The 10,703-nt window shown below is 50.9% G+C and overlaps 1 protein-coding gene across 1 annotated transcript; it reads right to left on the reverse strand.

Moving 5' to 3' along the window:
* Positions 1–886: 886 nt before the first annotated feature.
* LOC147415427 (KAT8 regulatory NSL complex subunit 1-like) lies at positions 887–10,041 on the reverse strand. The gene is made up of 8 exons (XM_086467367.1): positions 9,886–10,041; positions 7,536–7,701; positions 6,562–6,700; positions 4,673–4,728; positions 2,693–2,966; positions 2,404–2,458; positions 1,773–1,885; positions 887–971 (listed from the first exon to the last, which is right to left on the reverse strand). The coding sequence occupies exons 1-8, from the start codon at positions 10,039–10,041 to the stop codon at positions 887–889; spliced, it is 1,044 nt and encodes a 347-aa protein (XP_086323493.1).
* Between the last annotated feature and the right edge of the window lie 662 nt (positions 10,042–10,703).

Raw genomic sequence — 10,703 nt, forward strand, 5'->3', positions numbered from 1 at the left:
CTCCACTGACTTTCCTTGGTTTTCAGTCTCATCCTCTAAAAAGCTTCCCGGGCAAACGCTGCGCGCTTCAGCCCAAGCCGTGGACAGATCTGGGATGAAGCGCAAGACTGTTCTTGCAAGACCTCGTAAGACCATCCGTAAGGACAGGGGGAAGCTCAGTTCCTCTGGTAGTTTCAGAATTTAATCCTTAACAAAGTTAACTCCTCCTGCCAAAAGGCATCCCACGATGTGTGCGACTGCCTGAAACTATTCACTGTCATGAAGGTGACTCAGTCCCACCTACTCGCAGTAACCTCAAACCCTGGGTCAATATTGGTTTAGAATGGTTTAAACTACGACATCAAGAAGGATCATTTATCCCACTGAAGCCGTTGGCCAGCCCAAGCCGCAGCAGACGCACGAGCTGAACTAGGTTTTGAGCAGTGTGAAGCTCACGTAGCTTTCAGAAAATTTACATTATATACCAGTGAAATTGTTTTAGGAAAGAGCACAGCTGGCATTCGGAGCCTCACCTGCACTGCTCCGTCCGGCACGTCCAGGAGACGTCTGGCACCTTCGCTGCAAGACAGCACCGTCCCGGCCCTGCTGTGTGCAGAGAGGGCTGGCAAACTGTTGCAAGTCTCAGGGCTGTGCAAGCCAGGAGGGCAGCGCACGTACGGATCGTTAAGGCAATTAAAAGCAGTCACTGGTGGTGCTGGTGGAGGCTGCCCAGCCCATCGACCGTCTGCTCTGCCGGAGGACCTAAAGCAAAGCAGCATTTGCAGCACAGTCGGTTATGTATGACACGGACCCCAAATAGAAATAAGATCCCTGCACAGTGAAAGGTGTAAGCTTTACACACACCACCGCCCCCAGTAACAGGAGATCATATTGCCCAATTAGTGCGTTAACTAATTAGCCCTTTCTCTTGTATCAGCCCTTCCAAGAGCATCTCATCGCTTCTTGGGCAATCGCTGTCCGTTTCACTCATCCTGAGCGTGAAGACAACAATTAAGCATTAAGAGAGTAAAACCTTGTGAAAAGCAGTAAGACACGACCAAAACCCGCAGCAGCTACTAGAGCCCAAACAGCCATGGCTGCCGCTGCCCAGCGGTACGCCAGCGTTCCTCCCCGGTGTGACTATGTGTCCCGGCCTTTTTCCAGACGTGCGGGTTACTGACGACATGGCCTCTCAGTCCCTCTCCCCACTCTGCTGCTCACCAGCTTGGGAAAACATCAGACAATTTCAGCTCTGATAGAGGCAGAGGTTTGAAAAACACGAAACTCTCAACATAAAACGAAAGCAGAGACCGACCCGCTGCTGCCCACTGAAGGGAAGGCAGAGAGGAATTCAGCTTTCAGCCACGCAACCAGCACACGTGTACCTCTGGACACACACCTGATTGTTCTTTGTCCAGGCAACAGGTAAAACGATAAGGGAGATATAGCAAATGAGCTGAAAATCCCCACAGCAATACCTTCTGTCAGATTTATCAAGTAAGCCAGAGGAAAAACGTTTGGAAGAAGTATGAAGTGCTACAGCTAACACACAGCTCTCGACACAAGAGCCTGAGCTGTTTGAAGCTAACTTTTAACCGGACTGTGACACGCTGCACTACCACCCTGCTGATTAGGCCTCGTTTTAATCAGAGGTGCTTCTATTATGTAATAGACTGTACGAGCAAAATGGTTTCTTCATTTAAAAGGAGTTTCCTGAACCAGGATCTCTGCACAACCTCAAATCAAGAACAAATAAAGCCACTGTCTTCTGTGTCCGCAAGCAAGAGCAGTACCTGCTTCCTCGCTTATGGGGAGTAGCTGCTGCCCAGGAATCCCAGCGGGCTCGCTCAAGAGCTTCATGCTTGGAGTGATGACTGGAGTACGTCTCATCAGAAGTGTCCTCCACCTAGGAAGAGAGGTTTTGCCTGAACACTTGGAGCATGAAATCTCGCCCACAGACCAAGCCTATCGTTCTGAAATCCAGGTAAGCAACACCCAACCCATTCAAACTGGGAACCAGCACAGCCACTTCCTATCACTACCTCATTTTCATACTTTTCACGACGTACTGAACTGGGAACTTGTTTGCCAGCCCAAACTGTCCGGAGACGGCCGCAGGCTGCCGTACGCGCCACAAAGAGCTGCCGGGGCATTCAGGCACGCACCATGAACGGGCTCGCTGTGCCCACGGCCAGCAGTGGGGACCCACAGCCGACACGCCGCCGCAGCCCTCGTCTCGGCGGCCTTTCACTGGCCTCCGCTGCAACGGCGCCGGGCAGAGCGGAACAGCGGTTCACCCAGCGACTCTGCTCACCAGGCTGGCAGAATTTAACAACGGCAAAGGCCGACTCCAGAGCTGCTCAGGTGCCGTTTGCACCTTCTCACAACGGCTACAGACGGGCGAGACAAATGGACAAAACTCACCTCAGAGTCCGCTTGATCGAAAGGCTCCAGTTCCTCGAGCTCTACTCTCCTCCAGCTGCAAGGGGCAACACAAGCCAGAGATCACTTCAAGGGAAACCACATTTGGTACTCACATGTAAACCCAAACAAGACTAATCACTTTTTGGTTTTAATTAAATACTTTCTTTTTTTTTTTTTTTCATCCATTAGGAATAATCTCCGTACGTCATTTCCGTAAGAGGAACAGCTCTTGTTCTGCCCCTCCCGTCACCGCAGGGGAGGGGACCAGCAAGGCCTGGTCTGTAGGTACCTTGGCACTACAATCTCTTTGTACTGAGGCTTCTCTACTCGCGTGGCGGCTGCCACCGACATTGGGATCAGGATGTTGTCGATGTCGTAGGAACATTCTGCTTTTCTTCTTTCCGAGGACTGCTGAAACATGGAATGAAGAGAAAGCCCCATGCAGAAAACCAGGGTGGGCACAAAATGTACCACAGACGGCAACTCCTCCGTAACAGCAAGTGCAGCCGGTTCTTTCCCCTGTCGCTGGCGTCCAATGACAGTTTGGTCGTGTCGCACCGCCTCTGCGGTTCGGTTTATTCCCGTACGAAGCAGGACAGCACTCACCTACCGCAGTGGGCAGGATTTCACTTCTAACTTTGTCTATGTTTAGGCCATCTGTGTAGCAAAAAAATAATTTAAACAGGCAGAAGAAAAAAAGCTATGACGATGATGACTCAAGAAGTAAAAACCTGTCATTTCATTACATTAGAGGAGCTGTTGCTGTTTCGCCTTGCAAAATAAGGGCTGAGAAGGAAAAAGCGAAGCCATGGGACGACACCACGCTCCTGCGGCTGAGGATACCGCTGCCGAGACAACAAATCGAAACACCGCAGCGTTTGGGCTGGAAGTCAGGAGTGTTTCCAAACTGAGCAGCGAGGCTCTGGAAAAACGTCCTAGGAACAGAGGGATGAAGAGACCCCTAAATCGTTCTGAGATCCATTTTGACCGTTTTATAAAGAGATCCGTACCCTGCAGTCCCCTGCAGAGCGGGCGAGGAGCCCTGCAGCCAGAACAGTAGCGTGCCCTTCACTCGTAAGCCAGTAAGGCTCCAAGACGTGACGGCTCGTTTGCTCCTTTCTCAAACATCCTTTTGTTTCCAGGTAGAGGCCAACCACAAGTTGAGGTTCATGGAGGCCACAAGGTTAGCAATGCTTTACTACTGATGCAATACGCTTTAAAAGCCTCAGTAGACACAAGCCTACTCAGAAACACCCTTCAAAACTCAGAAATATCCTTCAAGGAAGCAGAGACTGTACCTGAAAGAGCGGCTTACGAAAGCAGCAGACAACTCACAGTCAGACAGTGAAAGCTGCTGTGCATCAGAGAGAGGGAAGAGCACTTGCAAAGAAAGCACTAACAACATGGGAGCTGCAAAACCAGAAAATGAGTAGCTGAGCAAGTGAAATGGGTGTAAGGGGGACTGCAGGCTCCTTGGAGGGGCTGACTACCCCCCCTTCCACAGGAGTCCATGAAGGTGAAGTACTGGGTCACCCTCCATGCGACGGACCTGAAGCCCAGAACAGTCAAACCTAAGCAAAGCTACTGGAGAGCCTCAGCTCTGGGAGAGGCCTGTGTGTCAGCTGGACCCAACAATGACCTTTAAGCAGAAAGAGGAAGGGAATAGTGGTAAGGGTGGCGAGTCTGAGCCCCCGTCCTTCAAGGTCTCCTTTGCTAAACATACTTGCAGAGCCAGGAGTTGCTCAGTGCCTTCCTAGAGAAGGGTTTGTTGCCGGAGGTATTTTTGAACCCTTTGCTACTTCTAGAAGAACAAGAAAACATTAAAGATCACCTCTTCGCTGATGTTCCTGCTTCCTATGGGGAAGTCAATAGCAGTTAAACCTCTGCTATTAATTTGTAGCCAAATAGCGCTGGAACATGATGTGTTTCTAGCTATTTGCTTAAAAAGACAAAAAAAAAAGGAATCCATAGAGTAGAGAGTCCTGTCAGAACTAAACTGGAAGCCAACCAGTCTGGCTGGGGAAGCAGCGCAGCAGGCACCTCGCCAGCCAAGGGCCACCTGAGGACCAACGAAGCAAGGAGCTGTTACGGTTTAACACCCCCACCCAAACTGCACTTCCCAGCAGCCCCGTAGCAGTAACAGCCCCTCTGAAGTCCCAGCGAGCCCGTGGCCCCAGGGCAGTGCTGGGCGAGAGAGGTCTCCCCGGCTCCTCTCCAAGGCTGCTCCCCCTTGCCAGATCCATTTGCCACAGCTTTTGTTTCCACTCACCGCTGCCGAGCTGCCAGTGGAAGCGATCCGGCTGGAAGGAGGGGCTGGAGGAGTCTCTGGGCACCAGGACGGCGCGTGGTGCAGAGAACCGTAGTTACGTGCCCGAGGACTGGAAACGGGCGAGCTGGGACTGGACGGGCCTTCAGGCTGCCTTCGCCCTTCCAACAGCGAACCTGCTGAGACACCGTGAAGAGCGAACGAAGGCGACGTCAGGCTTGGGACCGGCTGGCGACGTTGCCACCCCCGTGAGGTCACCAACCCGCCCTGGGAGCAAACACCGGCGTTAGAGAACAGACGTCAGGCAGAAGCCTCCAGGGCAGGGTCGCTGCTCGGCAGCGCTGAAGGCGCCAGCCCAGAAGCGTGACTTCTGGCAGGTGTTTCCAAAACGCAGTGGAAGGTGAAGTCAAGGTTACAGCCACCAAGAACCGCACTTCTCAGTCCAAAATACAGCCACTCAAACCAGCTTCCTTCACTGTCAAACTGGCCAGGCTGGTCCTGTTTCTAATGATCACCCCGATGACAAACCACACTGATTTTAAGACAAATGTACTCTTCTCCCCTAAAGTCCTATAACCTCATCCTGATGTGCTTTTTCCTCCATCAGTTAACTTTTTACTCTCTCCTGTTTCTAACTGGCTTATTCCATGCCGAATACCACAAATGGAGCAATCTTCCAAACCTGTGGTGCCAAATGAGGAAGGATTCGAACAGTGCAGTGAAGATCTAGCGCTGTGAGGCTCTCCGTTAAAAATATATGAAAATCGCCCTGCCTTACTGCATCATCCTTGTCAAACGGCTGCTGACCGGTTGACAGAATCTACACTGGTGTGTTACTCAACCCTCCTCTAGTAGGTTCCTCGTGTTTAGTCCACACTAACCACCTGCTCATTCTACCCTCATGACATCCCGAGCTGGTTATTGGAAGGATGAGAACTCCAGAACATTTCTCTTCAAAACCAGCATGCGTCCCCATTCAGAGCTAAGTTACCTCGGCTCAGACTGATTAAACATCACAAAAATCAAATGGTGGCTCAGATCCTTGGGGCCAAACGCACAACCTGAGGCCACTGATGTACTTCCAGCATGGAAGTTGGTTTGGGTTTTTTCAAATACCACCTCGTTCGTGCATGATAGCTTGCATCATCAACCACAGAACACAAAAACTATTCCAGGTGCAGCACCTGTGTCCCATAAAACGTCAAGGATACAGCCCAGCCTGCAGCCTGCACATTATGTTACTTTCAAAACACGATTTGGCATAAACCCACGCTTTTTAAAGAAAGCCAAATGAACACCAGCCCTAGTTAATTTAAAAACTAGGATGTGTTGTAGCCAGGTTTCCCTCTTCCTGTCTTGCAAGTGGCTTGAGTCTTCTGTCACTCATTTGAACCTGCTGTAGACCATCTAGAAAAATCATCAAATCTGATGAAAAAAAATGAGGCCTTCCAAAGCAGCAAGAGCAGCATGTGAGCGGAACAGCAATTGCTACCACGGCAGAAAAAAAAAGATGCCAGAACTTTGCCAGGCAAATACTGATCTACCCTGATTTCAAATTAAGGTTCACAAAAGCCTCATTTTGGGTTGCTTGTTCCCTTGAAGGAAACACAGAGAACAGGAAGGTTTATTTATTTTGAATGACTTCACTGAGGCCAGTATTTCTGTGTCCTGCCAAGGGGGTCAGGATTTCTGTAGCGTACAAGAGGCTGGACTCGGTCACCGAGAGGACAGCGTTCAAATTATCTTCCGCTGGAGGAAAGTGAGCTACTTTCTCCACTCGGCCTTGACTGGTTGCCCTCAGGTACTGGTTAAAGGCCCACGTTGATTTTTTTAACTTCACCTCAAACTCCATTTTAGTTAACTTACAGGAGGCAAGCAGGAGCGAGGCGTGCCGCTTTGGGAACGCGCTGTTCGCTGGATCCTGCTCCTTTCCAAAGCGGGACACCTTCAGCGTCGCGAGTTCGTGGCGCAGCAGCCTACGCCATCCGTCCTCTCTTAATAAGGTTTCAAAGTGCACGTGGAGAGGGTTGCCTGAAAGCAGGAAAACCGAGTTATTTTGGTAAGCGTAAAATTTCTTCTTTTCACTTGGCGCTGTCTGCATCATCAGTTAGTGAGCAGAGCTGAGCTTCTACTTTTGTTTTTTAATGATAAAAATATTTCTGGAGAGATGCTCCCATAGTTGCACAATAGGAAAAGTATTTTCCTCACGGTCCCTTAGCCCACTTAAAAACTCCCCAGGGCGCATCCTCGCTCTTCCACAGCTAAGGCACTACAGCCTCCATCATCCGTCCCTTACTGAAACGGAAACTAAACGTGAAGATTCCACGGAGCACAGTTCATAAAGCAACCCCAGAGCACTCCTATAAGGCCACAGGGTTTAAATAACAAGAGCTTAGACTCAAACATCACACGCCACGGCGGTGCTAGAGGTCTCCCAAGCCGCTGCCCCACAGCCTCTCAGAATCAGTGTCAGATCAAGTAGCCCTCCAGGGCAGGGGTTTAACGGGAACTCCAGCGGCTGCTCCGCCAGCCTCCAGAATTGGAGCGGCCCTTGCACAAGGCCCAGAGCCGATCCTGAAGAAATGATCCACCTTACACTGAACTAAAGATGGCAACGGCTTCAGACGCAGCCGAGGCACAACGAGGTTTCCTAGGCTCAGAAAACTCCATGGGCCGCATCCTTGGGCTGAAGAGGCGTGCCTGGTTACTGTGCAGAACGTCACCGGACATGTTTCATTCTCCCCTAGAAACACGCTTACAGCTCTGTCAGCGTAGTTTTAACCTCCTTGCACGTCAGGAGGAAGAGCAAAGAGGACAGTGGCCAGTAAGGGATCCTCTTTCACATTGTAACGTGGGATCTACTCACCGTGAGACAGAGAGAGAACGGGGTGGAAGCCAGAGTCCAGGAGGGCTACGCGCTCTTCTAGGGTCATGGTAGCAGGGTCTATCGTCTGGACAGCGGCTTTGCAGCCGCACAGGATGCACGAGTTGGGCCATTCACAGCTGCACTTCACCGTGAGAGGTTTCAGCGCCTGGCAGAAAAAGGAGATCAAACATTTTAAAAGGGAAACGTGCTTCAGGTTTAAATAAAACTGAAGTTCAGATCCAGCATCTCCAGTGAGCTTTCTACAGGTACACAAGCTTCCATTCACCCAGAATGCAAAGCCAGGGAAGTTTTGAAAAACTGAAAAGCACAACTGGGGGGGGGGGAACAAACACCCCCCAAAACCCCCCAAACCAACACCATAACCAAACAGCAGATTCGCAGGGTGAAAATTCAAGCGCCAGGATCGATGCTAAAAGAGCGTGCAAGAGTTCTATCACAGGCTGTTCCTCCTTCTGACCACGGCCACCTTATCAAACTGATTCCGTGGATTAAGGGACACACAAAGTGTGATTCTTTACTAGTATTTCCACGCCAACAGAGCTGCTCCTCTGTGACCCCAGTGAAGCCATAACGCTGCTAAGAAATATTAGTTGGTTAGCTTCAGTACGTTTTAAATGGAATGAATTGCTTAGAGTCAGGGCTGCGTGACTCGGTCCGGTGTTTGCTCCGCATCGCTTAGCACAAGTCGCCAGGTTTGCCGAGGCCTCAGGCCACCGGCTGTGGACGTTCACCCCGGTGTGCTGAGCTCCTACCTGGTGAAGCACGAGAGGCCTCCAGAGCCAGCGCAAACCAGAGGATAAGGAGGCCACAACCGTCGGCAGAAGCTGCAGCTCAACCAGGTTAGGGCCTGCCTGGGGACAGAGGAGGAGTCCAGGAAGGTGTTAGAAGATCCCAGAGCAGAAGTCACCGTTGGACCAAAAGGGGTGTGAAGGGAGGGGGGCAGGTGCGCAGGTTCTGCGGGTCTGACTGCCCAGGGATGTCTGGGGTTGGGGTCCCTCTCCGCTGGCACCCAGCTCGAGCTGGTTTTTCCAGCTGTGCCATCTGAACTTTTTTTTTTTTTTAAGGAAGATTTGATGCCTGAGATTCTGCTCCAGGAAACCCAGGGTTCGTGCTGCGGGGATTGTACCAGATGCCCAGACAGCACAAATTACATTAACAACACTGAATTCAATTTCTTTAGAGCTCCAAACACCTCTGTGCCTTTCCCCATCCTGTTCTGCATCTTCCTTAAAGGATTTTTGTAGCTGTGATGCGTTCAAAAAACTCAATAAAAACTGTTAGGCGAGCAATCCACCACCAGCAGCATCCATCAGCCTGACCAGTAGGGTCTTATTTTCCACTTCTCCTCGCTCGTCTGTCTGGAGCAACCACAACAGCCCCGAGGTCTGTCCCACTATTTGTCCCCACACGGTCGCCAAGACACACCCACTGCCCCTTCCCATCAATACATCGGGTTCCGTAGAGTCAGTCAAACCAGAAGAGCATTAATAATGCTTTTACCTGTAGCCTAGGCAGACTGAATTACATCATACCGGCTTTGCACGCTGGCAAAACAAAAGATCAGACCGGGAGAAGGAACACAACCTGTAACCTTTCTGCCTTAAATCCGCAGCTTGTCCAATACCTGTTACTTGTACATCGGTATTTGAGGGAAAGGCTACAAACACGCAAGTAAGACACGAACGGCGCAGGGAACTACCGCTTGTCAGCTGACGGGTGTTACCTCGCGTGTTCTTTGTTTGCCAGAATTAATACATTAAACACCTTTTAAGCGTCAGGTAACTCACAGCTTGGTGTCCAGGGAGGGCTTATTTCACCAGCCTTCAAACAGCCACCACCCAGTTACACTCGCTCACGCACCAGCTTTGCCAAGTCTTCGCTCAGGTTATGTACTCCTGGGGTTTTAGTTCTGGGTGGGTGCCGAGTTTTGCGCCGTGGGTTGGGGTTTTTTGGGGGTGGTGGTTTATTTTTCCCCTCGATGATTTCAAGGAAATCAGCTCCAAAAGGCACCTGGCAGAAGGCTGCTGCCCACACCGCAGTTCGAGGTATGCTCTGGTCATCATTCAGAAAAAACAGCTGCCCGATTTTTAAGATTGGAAATTGAGAATCAGTTTCTAAACCACAGTTGAACAGGAGACTTGGGACTTTCTTGACACAGCTGGGAATTTCACCTAAAATGCTACATGCATTTTAGAAAAGTGCTCAGAAAACGCTGGACTAAAACCAGAGTTCAATATTAGGATAGCTTTTGCTAAAAACAAACCAACCCACACGTTCTAAATAAACACACAGCATCGTTCAGTGACCCCGCAGCGAAGCTTCCACTTACCTTCCTGCTGAAGCGAGACACCGAGGCAGCTCGGACGAGCTTGCGCTTCCCGTAGCTGCAAACCGGGCGGATTCTGGCAGCGACGCAGGTATCGGCCGACACAGCCACACGGTGGTTCAGCGGGGCTCGTTTGCCAAATCCCTCTTCGATGCTCATGCCGGTCAGAGAACTGCTGCCGGAGGGGCCAGCAGGCAAAATGCAACCAGAGGAAAAGCAGCCCTGCTTCTTCATCAGGTCTCCAGGCTGCCGGTCACCCCCAAGGACTACTGGGCCCTGGGGAGAAAAAGCGACCCCAAATTCCACTCATAGAAGCCACAGCACAAGTATTTCTTAAGTACACTCTAAGAGGGAAAGAAACAACTTTGGAGTTAAATTGTGAGTTCTGTAAAGTGTAAGTGCTCCCTCTGACCTGGGGGAAGCAGTTTAAGCAGGAGATGGACTAGGCCAACATCGGTGCTCTTTGTTTTTCCTAGCAGAGCTGTCCATAACCACGGCTCATAATCAACATGCTGGTTTCAAGGTCCTCCAGCTTTGCTCACAGCTACAGGGAGGTATAACTGAGACCAGCAACAAGGAAATCGAGGCACGACAGAGCCCACAGGACGCTGCTTGCTCTGCATCGCTGGTCACAGACCAGCCCATCGGTGCCTGCTGTCGCAGACTAGGCTATGCAGAGAACGCAGCCGATTTAGAGTAACAGGCAGCAATTAACGAGCACGGCTCCGGAGCTGGTGGTCGCCACGAAGACCACCATCCTCCCTTCACACCATTTCATTTCTGGTTTTGTAACAGGCGGGCAGCGCTGGCTGCTCTGCAGT

Source organism: Leptosomus discolor, chromosome 6 (genome assembly GCF_034619465.1).
Source record: "Leptosomus discolor isolate bLepDis1 chromosome 6, bLepDis1.hap2, whole genome shotgun sequence".
NCBI classification, from domain to species: domain Eukaryota; kingdom Metazoa; phylum Chordata; class Aves; order Leptosomiformes; family Leptosomidae; genus Leptosomus; species Leptosomus discolor.

What these genes read in the sequence shown, in the direction of transcription:
- LOC147415427 (XM_086467367.1), bottom strand. Translation starts at nt 10,041, where the DNA reads ATGAGCATCGAAGAGGGATTTGGCAAACGAGCCCCGCTGAACCACCGT. An exon ending in AAAGAGATTGTAGTGCCAAG is followed by an intron (nt 2,459 to 2,692) that starts GTACCTACAGAC and finishes TGCCCCTTGCAG; the next exon opens with CTGGAGGAGAGTAGAGCTCG. An exon ending in TCGATCAAGCGGACTCTGAG is followed by an intron (nt 1,886 to 2,403) that starts GTGAGTTTTGTC and finishes CTCTCTTCCTAG; the next exon opens with GTGGAGGACACTTCTGATGA.